Source organism: Chlorocebus sabaeus, chromosome 24 (assembly GCF_047675955.1).
Source record: "Chlorocebus sabaeus isolate Y175 chromosome 24, mChlSab1.0.hap1, whole genome shotgun sequence".
NCBI classification, from domain to species: domain Eukaryota; kingdom Metazoa; phylum Chordata; class Mammalia; order Primates; family Cercopithecidae; genus Chlorocebus; species Chlorocebus sabaeus.
In genome coordinates, this window is record NC_132927.1 from 81,700,157 (window position 1) to 81,716,197 (window position 16,041).

General features: G+C 51.7%; 1 protein-coding gene across 2 annotated transcripts in view; it reads right to left on the minus strand.

Moving 5' to 3' along the window:
• The window catches only part of BRF1 (BRF1 general transcription factor IIIB subunit), a 78,292-nt gene extending 69,552 nt beyond the window's left edge, over nucleotides 1-8,740 (minus strand). The window contains exon 1 of one of the 2 annotated variants that reach the window (XM_007988038.3): nucleotides 8,136-8,740. In XM_007988038.3, the coding sequence (XP_007986229.2) occupies nucleotides 8,136-8,319 (184 nt within the window). In that variant the 5' untranslated portion in view covers nucleotides 8,320-8,740. The remainder of the gene's footprint in view (nucleotides 1-8,135) is intronic. The other variant, XM_007988039.3, reaches the window with a different exon arrangement.
• Nucleotides 8,741-16,041: the final 7,301 nt, after the last annotated feature.

The following is a 16,041-nucleotide window of genomic DNA, read 5'->3' on the forward strand; positions in this document are numbered from 1 at the left end:
ACCATAGTGGCTCACTGCAGCCTCAACCTCTCGGGCCCAAGGAATCCTCCCACCTCAGCCTCCCAAATAGGTGGGGCCACAGGCCTGTGCCACCATGCCTAGCTAATGTTTTCTTTGTTTGTTCTTTTGGAGATGGAGTTTCACTCCTGTCGTCCAGGCTGGAGTGCAATAGCACAATCTTGGCTCACTGCAACCTCCGTCTCCCAGGTTCAAGTGATTCTCATGCTTCAGACTCCCAGTAGGTGGGATCACAGGCGCCCACCACCATGCCCAGCTAATTTTTGTATTTTAGGTTTTTGGGTTTTTTTTTTTTTGCTTTGTTTTGCTTTTTTAGTTTTTGTAGAGTCTCCCAGTAGGTGGGATTACAGGCGCCCACCACCATGCCCAGCTAATTTTTGTATTTTAGGTTTTTGGGTTTTTTTTTTTTGCTTTGTTTTGCTTTTTTAGTTTTTGTAGAGTCTCCCAGTAGGTGGGATCACAGGCGCCCACCACCACGCCCAGCTAATTTTTGTATTTTAGGTTTTTGGGTTTTTTTTTTTTGCTTTGTTTTGTTTTTTTAGTTTTTGTAGAGTCTCCCCAGTAGGTGGGATCACAGGCGCCCACCACCAAGCCCAGCTAATTTTTGTATTTTAGGTTTTTGGGTTTTTTTTTTTTTTGCTTTGTTTTGTTTTTTTAGTTTTTGTAGAGTCTCCCCATAGGTGGGATCACAGGCGCCCACCACCATGCCCAGCTAATTTTTGTATTTTAGGTTTTTGGGTTTTTTTTTTTGCTTTGTTTTGTTTTTTTAGTTTTTGTAGAGTCTCCCCGTAGGTGGGATCACAGGCGCCCACCACCATGCCCAGCTAATTTTTGTATTTTAGGTTTTTGGGTTTTTTTTTTTTTGCTTTGTTTTGTTTTTTTAGTTTTTGTAGAGACAGTTTCACTATGTTGCCCACGCTGGTCTCAAACTCTTGACCTCAAGTGATCCTCCCACCATGGTTTCCCAAAATCCTGGAATTACAAGCAGGGGCTACCACACCTGGCTGGAAACTTCTTTTTAAGGGGACACACCTGTAGGAGGCCTGGCTGGCTGGGCAGTAATGGATGGAGAGGAATTCAGGGGTCCCACAGCTGAGTGCCCAAAGGAGGCTTGACCAGACTGAAGTGCATCCCTGAGTGCTGGGGACGGGGACCCGGGTACACAGGGCATGTGCCTACTGGTGGGGCTGGATGCAGCAGCATCAGACATCTGGGAGGAGCACTGACAAACAGGGTCAGGCACGGCAGTCCACACCCCTTCCCAGGCCCACACCCCCTCCCCAAGCCCAGACCCCTTCCCAGGCCCAGACCCCTTCCCCAGGCCACTGCTGAGGAGCTGGTTTTGTAGTGATTACAATTCAGTTACGGAAAACAGGACGTGTGTCACGCTGCAGGCTAACTAGCAGCTTCCTCTCTCACCCAGATGCCAACGGGACAGAATCCACCCGTTTCCTGAGGGTAGGTACCTTCAGCCGCAATTTAGGGTTCTGAGGGTCATGGAGCAGAGGCAGAAGCCCGGAGCCTTCCACTCTCGGGACGAGAGCCCCACCAGGAGGCCAGGCCCATGCTCAGAGCCCCAGGCCACAGGAAGAGGCTGGCTGGCCACATCCTTCGCTGAGGCAAAGGCAGCTTCCCAGCAGGCGAGGGCAGCTCCGCCTCCTGTGCCCCTCTCCAGGGCCAGCGCCGGGTGACATGCAGCCATGTCACAAAGTAGGTCCGGCTGCATCAGGACCCCAAACAGAAAACAGCAGCACTCACGGACACCCTGGCTTCAACGTTCTAACTGTGAAGCCACTGAAAGTTGTGATTATGGGAAATGCTCCCCACAACCACAAGTTCTGGTGACACTGAGGTGTGCTGCTCCTTGCGCAGGACGACACAGGACCCCCCGCAAGCAGGAGCCCGGGATGCCTGGTGTGGGGGCTCCCAGGTGCTCGAGTTCCTGCCTGTGGGGCGGGGGTGTGGGCGCCATTACCGTCAGCTGCTGGCAGAGGGAAGCCTCAGGGCACACATAGCGCAGGACACTGACGTGGGCTCACAGGCAAGTCCCGCCTTGCCTCGGTGGAGCAGACGACCTCCTCAGGGCACTGCCAAGGCCCCAGGCCAACAGTCCCCAGCTCCACCATCCGCCTGGCCCCTCCAGCCACACTGAGCCTGTCCTCAGACACCCACCTTCTCTCTGCACAGTCTCTGCTCGGGCAGCCCTGGGACGCTGGAGCACCAGTGTCGTTTCCCCCGCGGGGCCTGGCTTCCAAGGTCAGGACCCTCCTGGGACTCTCCTGAGGCCTCTGGTCACCTGCCCTGATGCCTTAGTTAAATATTCCAGAGTAAACTATGAGGCTGTGTCAGGCTTAGTTCTCAATGAATAGGCAAGACACCTAGGAAAGACAGTGGCCTTGGGACCTAGAAAATGACAGCTCAAAGAGAAAGCTCAGCTCTCAAGATGAAGCTGGAGCAAGGGGCGGCCGAGGCCTACTTGTGTGCTAGGGAAACTGAGAAGCCACCAAGGTTTCCAGCCCCGTGTGATCACCACTGTGACGAGGGAGGGAGGATGCCAAGTGGGCACCTAGAGAGACTGCCTGGGAGACAGAGGGGCTGCCCAGAGCAACAGATGCCCTCTCTCCTTCCCACTCTCGGCCCAGGCACCGCCTGTGCCGGTCCCCGGGTGCTAAGAACACACCGCCTCACAGCACTTCCCCCAGGACCACCACAGTTGGTTGCTGGGCCTGCCCCTCCCTTGAGAGAGTGTGCCTGGGCTCAGAGGCGTCTTGGGGCCACCTGACAGTGTTGGCTCTGAGCTTGTTCTGACAGCGCCCGGGTGACAGACTTCCAGCTCTGCACTGCTCCACATCACCGTCCTCCCCCAGCAGGGCACAGTAAGGGCAGTGCACCATCACCAGGCCCGAATGCACTTAGCACTGTGCCTGCCCGGGAAACCCTGCGTCTGCTGCCATGACAACTTGCTTTTATTACTGTTGTTATCATCCCAACAGGCATCAAAGTCTTGGCAACTGTGACACAGCTGCAAACTCTGTGCCCAGCAGTCCTAGGAAGATACCCAGGGAGTATGAGCATGGAAGACGATGGGGAGGGAAGAACAGGATAGAAAACTCAATGAAACCCAAGCCAGTTCTTAGAAAAGATAAAAAAAAACAAACTGATCAACTTCTAGCCAGAGAGACAAAGGGGAAAAAAGACACAAAACACCAACATCTAAAAGGAAAAAGGAGGCCACTGTGGACCCCGCAGATATGAAAAGGATAAGGGAATGCTTCAAACAACTCTCTGGGCAAATTCAACCACTAAGTCAAGTGGACCAATTCCTCCAAACACAAGCGGCTGACTCACCCCAGGTGAGACACAGAATCTCAAATACAACCAGAACCACAGTGATAAAAGAAGCCAAAACCACAGTGCAGAATCGTCTGAGAAAGAAACCTCTGGGACCAGATGGCTACACTGATGAATTCTACCAAACATTTCAGAAACAAAGAACACCAACTCTACATAATCTGTTCCAGAAAACAGAAGAGGAAACGTTTCCCAACCCATTCCATAAGGAGCAGGACCTTAATATCCAAGACAAGGACACTACAGGAAAAACTACAGGCCAATACCCCACGCAAGCATCAGCAGGAACCCTCAACAGAACAACCAGGGCTGAGCAAAGCGGTTCACACCGCTAATCCCAGCACTTTGGGAGGCCAAGGTGGGACGATGCCTTGAGGCCAAAAGTTCGAGACCAGCCTGAGCAGCAAAGCAAGACCACATCTCTACAAAAAAAGAAAAAAAAAAAAAAAATTGGCGCTGGCTCACGCCTGTCATCCTAGAACTTTGAGAGGCCAAGGCAGGAGAATCACTTGAGCCCAGGAGTTCCAGATCAGCCTGGTCAACATGGCAAAACCCCATCTCTACAAGAAAAACACAAAACTTAGCTGGGTATAGTGGTACGTGCCTGTAGTCCCAGCAACTCAGGAGGCTGAGCTGGGAGGGTCACTGGAGCCCAGGGGGTTACGACTGTAGTGAGCCATCACTACAGCACTCCAGCCAGGGTGACAGAGCAAGACCCTAGACCCTGTCTCCCTCACCAAAAAAAATGTTTTAAATTAGTTGGGCATGATAGTGCATGCCTGTAGTCCTAGCTACTCTGGAGTCTGAGGTGAAAGGATCTCCTGAACCCAGAAGTTCCAGGCTGCAGAGACCTGTGATCACACCACTGCACTCCAGTCTGGGCAACAGTGAGACTTTGTCTCAAAAAAAAAAAGGAAAAAAAAAAAAAAAAGGCCGGGCGCAGTGGCTTACGTACGTCTGTAATCCCAGCACTTTGGGAAGCCAAGGCAAGTGGACCACCTGAGATCAGGAGTTTGAGACCAGCCTGGCCAACATGGTGAAACCCCGTCTCTATTACAAATACAAAAGCCAGCCGGGTATGGAGGTGGGCTCCTGTAATCCCAGCTGCTCAGGAGGCTGAGGCAGGAGAATCACTTAAACCCAGGACAGGGAGACTGCAGTGAGCCCAGATTGCACCACTGCACTCCAGCCTGGGCAACAGAGCGACACTCCATCTCAAAAAAACAAAAAAACAAACAAAACAAAACAAAAAAAACTCAAGGAGTGTATTAAAAACTCTTAGGGGCCAGGTGTGGTGGCTCACACCTGTAATCCCAGCACTTTGGGAGGCCGAGGTGGGTGGATCGCCTGGCCAACATGGCAAAACCCCATCTCTACTAAAAATACAAAAACTTAGCTAGGTGTGGTGGTGAGCACCTGTAATCCCAGTTACGTGGGAGGCTCAGGCAGGAGAATCGCTTGAACCCGGGAGGCGGAGGTTGCAGTGAGCCGAGATCGTGCCATTGCACGCCAGCCTGAGCAACAAGAGCAAGTCACCGTCTCAAAAAGAAAAAAAAGAAAAAAAAGTCTTAGAACTAACAAGTAAGTTTAGCAAAGCCATAGGAAACAGGATAACACACATAAATCAACCATATTTCTATAAACAAGCAATGAAGAGTTGAAAACTAAATTTAAAAAAATACCACTTACAATAACACCTAATAGATCTTAGGTACACATCTAAAAAACGTCCAGAGGGCCGGGCATGGCAGCTCATGCCTGTAATCTCAGCACTTTGAGAGGCTGAAGTGGGCTGATCACTTGAGGTCAGGAGTTCGAGACCAAGCTGGCCAACATGGTGAAACACTGTCTCTACTAAAAATACAAAAATTAGCCAGTCGTGGTGGTGTGCACCTGTAATCCCAGCTACTCGGGAGGCTGAGGCACGGGAATCACTTGAAACCAAGAGGTGGAGGTTGCTGTGAGCTGAGGTCGCACCACTGCACTCCAGCCTGGGTGACAGAGCGAGACTCCATCTCAAAAAAAAAGCCCAGAAGCTGTATGCTGAAAACTACCCAATACTGATAGACTATATCAAAGAAAACCTAAATGAATGTAGACATACACTGTGTTCACGGACTACAAGATTCAACATAGAAAAACTGTTGGCCAGGCGCAGTGGCTCCCACCTGTAATTCTAGCACTCTGGGAGGCTGAGGTGGGGGGATCACAAGGTCAGGAGTTCGAGACCAGCCTGGCCAATATGGTTAAAACCCGTCTCTACTAAAAAATATACAAAAATTAGCTGGGCGTGATGGCACGCGCCTGTAGTCCCAGCTACTCAGAAGGCTGAGGCAGCAGAATCACTTCAACTCGGGAGGCGGAGGGTGCAGTGAGCTGAGATCGTACCACTGCACTCCAGCCTGGGTGACAGAGTGAAACTCCGTCTCAAAAAGAAAGAAAGAAAGAAAAAACGTCAGATCTCCCTAAATTTATCGAAAGGTTTAATGCGATTCCAATGAAAACCCCACCAGGACTTTTGTACAGGTTGAACATCCCAAATCCAAAAATCTGAGATTATAAATGCTCCAAAACATGAAACTTTTTGAGCATCAACACAATGCTCAAAGGAAATGCTCACTGGAGCATCTCAGATTTCAGATTTTTGGATTAGGGATGCTCAACCAGTAATTATAATGCAGATATTCCAAAATCTGAAAAATCCAGTATCCAAAACACTTCTGGTCCCAAGCATTTCAGATAATAATATGTGACCTATAGATACTCACAAACTTACTCTAAAATTAAAAAGGGAAAGGGAAATTAATAGCTACAGCTTTGAAAAGGAAGAACAAAGGTTGGGGGACTCCCAATATCTGATTTCAGGACAATATAAAAGGTACAGTAAAAACTTGTGATGCTGACAAAGGAAACGGCACCTGATCAACAGGGCAGGACACAAGGCCCAGAGGCAGACCTGCACGGATGGGGCCCAGTGAGCACAGCTGAGGGAGCAAAGGCCTTCAGTGGACAAAGGGCAGTCTTTCAAAAAACGGTGTTGAAACAACGGGATCTCTACATAAACAACGAGCCTCAACCTACGAAGCACACCTTATACAAAACTTAGGTCAAGATGGACCACATTTAGGCCAGGCATAGTGGCTCATGCCTGTAATCCCAGCACTTTGGGAGGCCAAGGCAGGCAGATCACTTGAGGTCAGGCGTTCAAGACCAGCCTGACGAACATGTGTGAAACCCTGTCTCTACTACAAATACAAAAATTAGCCAAGTGAGGTGGCGCATGCCTGTAATCCCAGGTACTTGGGAGGCTGAGGCACGAGAATCATTTGAACCTGGGAGGCAGAGGTTGCAGTGAGCTGAGATTGTGCCACTGCACTCCAACCTGGGCCACAGAGTGAGATTCTGTCTCAAAAAAACAAACAAACAAAAAAAAAAGTGAAAACTTCTGCTTTGAAAAATCACATATACAACAAAGGGCTTGTAACTACAATCCACAAAGAACTCTCAAAACTCAACCATAAGAAAACAACCCAAACAGAAAATGAGAGTCAGGGTGTGGTGGCTCACACCTGTAATCCCAGCAGTTTGGGAGGCCAAGGCTGGAGTATCACTTGAGCCCAGGAGTTTGAGACCAGCTTGGGCAACATAGAAACCTTGTCTCTACTAAAAATAAAATTTAAAAAAATTACACGTCGTGGTGGCATGCACCTGTAGTCTCAGCTACTTAGGAGGTTGAGGCAGGAGAACTGCCTGAGCCTAGGAGTTCAAGGCTGCAGTGAGCCATGACTGGGCCATTGTACACCAGCCTAGGCCACAGAGTGAGATACTGTCTCAAGATAAAAGAAAAATAAGACTTGAGCACACGTTTCAATAAAGAGGATTCGGGCATGGCAAATAAGCATCCTAATGAGGTAGAACATCACCAGCCAGTAGGGAAATACAGAGCACCACTCTGATGAGATGCCACACACCTGTTAGAACAACCAAAATAAAAACCTCGACAACACCAAGTGCTGGTGAAGATATGGGGCAACTGGCGAGAATGCATAACGGCACAGCCACATCACAAAACAGTTCATGACAGTTTCCCATAGAGTTAAACATATAGCTAACTTCCCCAGAGAAATGAAAACGTATGTTCACACAGAGAGTTGCACATGAATCGTTTCAGCAGCTCTATTCACAACCACCTGAAATTAGCCACAGTCCAGCTCCTTCCACAGACTGGGGTCCATCCCCAGCCCACAATACTGCTCATCCCTGACACGTCCCCTCCCAGGCCTGCAGCAGCCTGAGTGGCCCTAGGGCATCCGCCCAGGAACCGCCAAAGCCAACGGCAGCAGCAATCGGATGCTAAGTACCAGACACTGCTGAAAACAAAACTGCAGGCACAGAGACTGACAGTGAGGGACAGCTTGAGGGGCCTTCTGGGCTCCCCAGGCTGTCCTCAATCCTCCCTGTGCTGGCTGCCCTGGCCCACGCGTGTGTCGAGGAAGTCCACACGCCCCACGGGGGTCCATACTCGCGCCACGGGGGTCCATACTCGCGCCAAGGGGGTCCACACGAGCGCCAAGGGGATCTACATTCGCGCCAAGGGGATCCACACTCGCGCCAAGGGGATCCACACTCGCGCCAAGACGGCGCAGAACCGTGCGCCCCGACAGAGCGGGCGGTACCGAGGCGCGGGTCCGGGACGAGCCGCCACCGCCTCCAGCCCGCCTAAGCCGCATCGGGAAGTCCGCGCAGCGCCAGCCCGCTGGACTCACCGTCCAGGGACACGAACTGGCCCACGGCCGAGGAGCCGCCGCCACTGCTCTCCACGAACTGCACCTCGGACACGATGATGTTGTCCTCCAGCACTGAGCCGCAGGCGGTGCACACCGCGTCCCCGCGCGCCGCGTCCAGCTCGATGTCCGTGCCGCCGCAACCGCGGCACACGCGGCCCGTCATGCCGGCGAACGCGCGGGCAGGGCCCGGAGCCTCCCAAGCCTCCCAAGCCGCCCGAGCCTCCGGAGCAGCCCGCGCCCCCCGCCCAGGCCCAGCCGCCCGCCCAGGCCCAGTCGCCCAGGCCTCGCCGCTCTCGCGAGGCCCCGCGCCCGCCGATTGGCAGCCGCAGATTCGCCGCGCGCGCCGGGGCCGCGCCGCCCGTAACTGCCGCGCCTGCGGGACTGGGACAGGCACCGGGGCCACAGCGGGGACGCGAGGACTGGAGCCGCGACCTCCCGGCCCGGCGCGGCCGCGGTCTCCCCACAGTGAGCGAGCTGGCCTCCCGTGCGGCGCGCCGGCGTAGGAGGGGCGGCCCGCGGGGGCGGGGCTTCGGCGGAACGGAGCCGGAGGCGGGACCTCTCGGTGAGCGCAGCCAAGGACTGGCGCTTCGGGGCGGGGCCACGGCGGTGAGCGCCGCCCGGGACAGGAGCTGGGGGCGGGGCCTCAGTGGCGGGCGACGCCGGGGATTAGAGCTGTGGGCGGGGCCTCGCAGTGAGTGCGGCCTGGGACGGGACCCAAGGAGGGCGACTGGACCTAGGGCAGTGGGCGGGCCCTTGGCGATGAACGCAGTCGGGGACTAAAGCTGGACGCGGGGCAGGGGAGGGTCCTCCTCGCATAGTGAGCGCGGTCTCAAGCGGCGAGCGAGGCCTGAGGACTCGGAACCGGGGGCGGGGCTGAGGGTGGCGGGCGGGGCCTCAAGTACAGCGACTCGGCCTGCGAAGGGAACTGGAGCTGTGGGCGGGGAAGGGGGCGGAGCCTGGGTCTCGACCCGAACTGTGAGCCGGGCCTGAGGCAAGGGGCCGAGCGTGGTGGGCGGGGCCTTGGCTCCTGAGGGCGATCTAGGACCCAACCCGGCGCTCTGGGAGTGGTGGGCGGGGCCAGGGCAGCTGCGCTGGGGGGCCTGGCCGAGGAGGCGGAGACACCCGCCCCGGGCCACCCTGCCCCGCCCTCCGCATTTGCGGCGCCCGCCGCTCCGCTTGCCCTGGTTCTGGAGCTTCCCCGTGCGCCCCGCTATTCCCCGTTTTCTGTTCCCTAAAATTCCCGCTTTTCTAGCAGTCGTTCGTGGCCACCTGTGGTTTCCCATGAGTCACCTCGCTGTGCCCCCTGCCCGGAGTGGGAACCCTGGCTGCGCACGCCCTCAAATATCTGCAGATGCGGTTCACAATCGCCATAGGGCCCGTGACATACCCAGGAATAAGTCTAAAAAGAAATGCGCGACCTGGCGCGGTGGCTCACGCCTGTAATCCCAGCACTCTGGGAGGCCAAGGCGGGCGGATCACGTGAGGTGAGGAGTTCGAGACCAGCCTGGCCAACATAGCGAAACCCCGTCTCCACTAAAAATGCAAAAAAAATTAGCCGTGCTTAGTGGTGGGCGCCTGTAATCCCGGCTACTCGGGAGACTGAGACAGGAGAATCACTTGAACCTGAGAGGTGGAGGTTGCAGTGAGCCAAGATCGCGTCATTGCACTCCAGACTGGGTGACGGGACAAGAGTGAAACTCCGTCTCAGAAAAAAAAGAGAAAAAGGGAAATGCGCAAGATCCCACCCCCCACCCCCCCCTTTTTTTTTTTTTTTTTGAGACGGAGTCTTTACTCTGTCGCCCAGGCTGGAGTGCAGTGGCGAGATATCGGCCAACTGCAACCTCCGCCTCCCAGGTTCAAGCGATTCTCCTCTCTCAGCCTCCTGGGGGAGTAGCTGGGATTACAGGCACGTGCCACCACGCCCGGCTAATTTTTGTATTTTTAGTAGAAATGGGATTTTGCTATGCTACCCAGGCAGGTCTCGAACTCCTGACATAAAGTGATTCGGCCACCCAAAGTGCTGGGATTACAGGCGTAAGCCACCGCGCCCAGCCAAAATCCCATTTTTTAAAACTCTAATCTAAACCTTGACTGTAGGACCTAAAAGGAGTTCAAACTAAATTTAAAAAATAAACTACCCCATTCCTACGTGTAAATACATAAACTATTTGCAAGTCAGTGTGTAAAATGATGTAATCCCAATCAAAATGCCAACAGGATTTGGCACGCCTGTGCATACCTGCAATCCCAACACTGTGGGAGGCCGAGGAGGGAGGCTTGCTTGAGCCCCGAGGTGGAGGCTGCTAGTGAGTGGTGCATTCCAGCCTGGGCCACAGAGGGAGACCTTGTCTCTTAAAAAAAAAAAAAAAAAAAATCAACTGGGCGCGGTGACTCACACCTGTAATCCCAGCACTTTAGGAGGTCAAGGCAGGCAGATCACCTGAGGTCAGGACTTCAAGACTAGCCTGGCCAACATGGTGAAACCCCCTCTTTACAAAAATTAGGCCAGGCAAGGTGGCTCCTGCCTGTAATCAGAGCACTTTGGGAGGCCGAGGCAGGCGGATAATTTGAGGTCAGGAGTTTGAGACCAGCCTGGCCAACACGGCAAAACCCTGTCTCTACTAAAAGTACAAAAATTGGCGGGGCGCCGTGGCTCATGCCTGTAATCCCAGCACTTTGGGAGGCTGAAGCGGGTGAATCACGAGGTTGGGAGTTCAAGACCAGCCTGGCCAACATGGTGAAACCCTGTCTCTACTGAAAATACAAAAATTAGCTGGGTGTAGTGGCACATGCCTGCAATCCCAGCTACTTGGGAGGCTACGGCAGGAGAATCGCTTGAACCCAGGAGGCAGAGGTTGCAGTGAGCCAAGATTGCACCACTGCACCCAGCCTGGGCGACAGAGTGAGCCTGCATCTCAAACAAAAAAACAAAAAAACACAATTACCAGCCGAGTGTGGTGGTGTATGCCTGTAATCCCAGCTACTGTGGAGGCTGAGGCAGGAGAATGCTTGAACTTGGGAGGCAGAGGTTGCAGTGAGCTGAGATCGTGCCACCGCACTCCAGCCTGGGCAAGACAGCAAGAGTCCGTCTCAAAAAAAAAAAAAGAACAGAACCAAACAGCAAATATGTGAAAATGATACACTTTGGTGTGGCTGAGATCCTTGGGTCTTTTTCGCTCTACTTTTAGATATGCTTGAAAAATCTTACTAAAATACATACAAAAATTAGCCGGGTGTGGTGGCAGGCCCCTGTAGTCCCAGCTACTCGGGAGGCTGAGGCAGGAGAATTGCTTGAACCCAGGAGGTGGGGGTTGCAGTGAGCTGAGATCGCACCACTGCACTCCAGCCTGAGCGACAGAGTGAGACTGTGTCTCAAAAATAAAAAAAGAAAAAAAAACTTACTAAAATATATATATATATAAAAAGAAAAACGGCCGGGCACATGGCTCCTGCCTGTAATCCCAGCACTTTGGGAGGCCAAGGTGGGTGGATCACTTGAGGTTGGGAGTTCGAGACCAACCTGACCAACATGAAAAACCTCATCTCTACTAAAAATACAAAAATTAGCCGGGCATGGTGGCGCATGCCTGTAATCCCGGCTGCTCGGGAGGCTGAGGCAAGAGAATCACTTGAATCTGGGAGGCAGAGGTTTTGGTGAGCTGAGATCGTGCCATTGCACTCCAGCCCGGGCAACAAGAGCAAAACTCCATCTCAAAAAAAAAGAAAAAAAGAAAAGCCACTAGTTTAGGCTTTTGGAGCAGAGAAATTCTTCTGGCTTGAGTCTCCAAGGTGGTTTTGCATGTTCCCATGACCTATCCAAGCAGTGGGGGTGATGGGGTTGGCACTGGCCACTTTGGGAGGGGAAGAAGGCATCACCCTGAGGAGTGGGTTCAGATGCCAGCATCACTCATCCCCTTGACAGATATTTGCTGGAATTTTAGAATATTCTTTTCTATTTGATTCCAGTAGTCTTGTGGTTTTGTTTTTACTGTTAGCTCTGAATGCTACTTGGAATTTGGTTTTAGAAATAGTGTGAGGTCTGGATTCAATTTACCCATTTCCTCGTATACACGGAAATCCCAGCCTTACTGAGGAGTCTATCTTTTTTCCTCACTGATTTGAGGTCTGCCCCTGACCTGGCTCTGTTCTTTTAGTTTGGGGTGTTGTTTGTTTGTTCCCACACTGGAGGTTACAGTTCCACATGAGATTTGGTTGAGGAAACAGATCCAAGCCATATCAGGTGGACTTTTCCAGCAGAGATGACGGAAGTGAGAAGACGATGAAATGATGTCTTGAAGGTGCTGAAGAAAAACAGCACCAAACTAAATTCTGTGTTGGGTGTGGGCAGTGTAGGCCCCTCCTCTGGCTTTCTCCCCATCCAGCTGCTGAACGCGGTGGCGGCGCCTGTAATCCCAGCTACTTGGGAGGCTGAGGCAGGAGAATGGCGTGAACCCGGGAGGAGGAGCTTGAGCCGAGATTGTGCCACTGCACTCCTGCCTGGGCAACAGGGTGAGACTATGTCTCAAAAAAAAAAAAGAAAAGAAAAGAAATTAGGCCAGGCGTGGTTGCTTATGGCCAGCTCAGTGCCGGTAAACCCAGCACGTTGGGAGGCTGAGGTGGGCACATCACGAAGTCAGGAGTTCCAGACTAGCCTGACCAACATGGTGAAACTCCATCCCTACTAAAAATACAAAAATTAGGCCAGTCGCAGTTGCTCATGCCTGTAATCCTAGCACTTTGGGAGGCTGTGGTGGGCGGATCATGGAGTCAAGAGTTTCAGACCAGCCTGGCCAACATGGTGAAACCCCATCTCTCTAAAAATACAAAAATTAGCCGGGCATGGTGGTAGGACCTGTAATTACAGCTACTCAGGAGGCTGAGGCAGGAGAATGGCTTGAACCCGGGAGGCGGAGGTTGTAGTGAGCTGAGATCACGCCCCTGCACTCCAGCCTGGGTGACAGAGTGAGACTCCGTCTCAAAAAAAAAAAAAAAAAAAAAAGCGTTTGGCACCACCACCAGATGTGGTGGCTCACACCTGTAATTCCAGCACTTTGGGAGGCCAAGGCTGGAGTCCAGTGGCGCAATCTCGGCTCACTGCAAGCTCCGCCTCCTGGGTTCACACCATTCTCCTGCCTCAGCCTCCCAACTAGCTGGGATTACAGGTGCCCGCCACCACACCTGGCTAATTTTTTTTTTTTTTCTGTATTTTTAGTAGAGATGAGGTTTCACTGTGTCAGCCAGGATGGTCTCGATCTCCTGACCTCGTGATCCACCTGCCTCGGCCTCCCAAAGTGCTGGGATTACAGGCACCCGCCACCTCGCCCGGCTAATTTTGTTTTTGTTTTTAGTAGAGACGGGGTTTCACCATGTTAGCCAGGATGGTCTCAATCTCCTGACCTCGTGATCCTCCCGTCTTGGCCTCCCAAAGTGCTGGGATGACAGGCGTGAGCCACCACGCCCAGCCCAGTTCTGGAATTTTTATATGATTCTTTTTCTACAGATTCCAATTTTCTGATTAAATTCTCCATCTTAATTTTTCTTGAACATATTGATCCCATTTTAAGGTACATACTACTAATTCTTTTATTATTATTATTATTTTTGAGACAGAGTCTCACTCTGTTGCTCAGGCTGGAGTGCAGTGGTGAGATCTTGGCTCACTGTAACCTCTGCCTCCCAGGTTCAAGTGATTCTCCTGCCTCAACCTGCTGAGTAGCTGGGACTACAGGCGCACCACCATACCAGCTAATTTTTTTGTATTTTTAGTAGAGACGGGGGTTTCACTGTGTTAGCCAGGATGGTCTCGATCTCCTGACCTTGTGATCCTCCCACCTTGGCCTCCCAAAGTTCTGGGAATACAGGCGTGAGCCACCACGCCCGGCCTGTACTAGTAATTTCAATACCTGGCAACCTATGGATTTATGTCTGTTGTTTATTCTTGGTTTATATGATCCTGTTTCCTGGCACACCTGGTAATTTTAGAATAAATGATCATTGTGACTAAAAGCTGTAGAGGTTCTGGGGAATATTCTTGTTACCCAAGGAACATTTATTTTTCTCTTTTTTTTTTTTTTTGAGACAGAGTCTCACTCTGTCGCCCAGGCTGGAGTGCAGTGGCATGATCTCAGCTCACTGCAACCTCTGCCTCCCAGATTCAAGCAATTCTCCTATCTCAGCTTCCCGAGTAGCTGGGATTACAGATGCACACAACATTTCTTTTTCTTTTTCTTTTTTCAGGCTGAAGTGGAGTGCAATGGCGTGATCTCAGCTCACTGCAACCTCTGCCTCCCTGGTCCAAGCGATTCTCCTGCCTCAGCCTCCCGAGCAGCTGGGATTACAGGCTCCCGCCACCAAGCCTGGCTAATTTTTTGTATTTTTAGTAGAGATGGGGTTTTGTCATGTTGGCCAGGCTGGTCTCGAACTCCTGACCTCAGGTGATCCACCCGCCTTGGCCTTCCCAAGTGCTGGAATTAGAGGCCTGAGCCGCTGTGCCTGGCCAGTTATTATTATTATTATTTTTTCCTTCTTTTTTTGTTCAGACAGGGTCTCACTCTGTCGCCAAGGCTGGAGTGCAGTGGCACAATCATGACTCACTGTAGCTTTACTCTCCTGAGCTCAAGTGATGCTCCTGCCTCAGCCTCCAGAGCAGCTGGAGTTACAGGCGTACACCATCCCCCTTAGCTAATTTTTAAATTTCTTTGTAGAGACAGGATCTCACTATGTTGCTCGGGTTGGCCTTGAACTCCTGGGCCCATGCAATCCTCCTGCCTTAGTTTCCCAAAGTGTTGGGATTACAGGCATGAGCCACTACACTTAGGCAATACTTTTTTTTTTTTTTCTTTGAGACTGAGTTTCGCTCTTGTTGTCCAGGCTGGAGTGCAATGGTGCTATCTTGGCTCACCGCAACCTCTGCCTCCTGGGTTCAAGCGATTCTCCTGCCTCAACCTCCCAAGTAGGTGGTATTACAGGTATGTACCACCACACCTGGCTAATTTTGTATTTTTAGTAGAGACGAGGTTTCTCCATGTTGATCAGCCCAGTCTCGAACTTCCGACCTCAGGTGATCCGCCCACTTCAACCTCCCAAAGTGCTGAGATTACAGGTGTGAGCCACTGCACCTGGCCTATGTTTATTTTTTTAGATTTCATAATTTCCCTTTTATTTTTTGACCCAAGTGTTATTTGATAAGTGTACACACCCATGCAAGTAAGATGATAAACAGTTAATGCCTATAATGCCCAAATTCTGGGAGGCTAAAGTGGGAGGATCACCTGAGCCCAGGAGTTTGAGACCACCCTGGGTAACATAGTGAGATCATGTCTCTATAAAAAAATTTTAAAAATTAGCTAGGCATGATGGTGCATGCCTGTAGTCCCAGCTACTTGGGAGGCTGAGGTGGGAGGTTGCTTGAGCCAGGGAGTTTGAGGCTGCAGTGAGCTATGAATGTGCCATTGCACTCCAGCTTGCGTGACAGAGGGAGATGCTGTCTCCATAAATAAAATAAAAGGATCTAACACCTCAAAAAGGGTCCTCATGCCCTTTCACATCTGTGTCCCTGATTTTGATTATTTTTGTCTTTCTCTTTTTTTCATCATTTTAGAGTCTTATCAGTTTTACTGACCTTCTCAAAGAGATTTTCAATTTGGTGTATTGATTTTTCTCTATTGTCTCCCTTCTTTCCCACCCTCCCCCCTCCCTTCCTTTCTTCCTTCTTCCTTCCTTCCTTTCATTCTTTCTGTCTTTCCTTCCTGATAGAGTCTTGCCTGGAGTGCAGTGGCACAATCTCAGCTCACTGCAACCTCTCCTTCTTGGGCTCAAGCAATCATTCTACCTTAGCATTCTAAGTAGCTGGGATTACAGGTGCACACCACCACGCCTGGCTAAT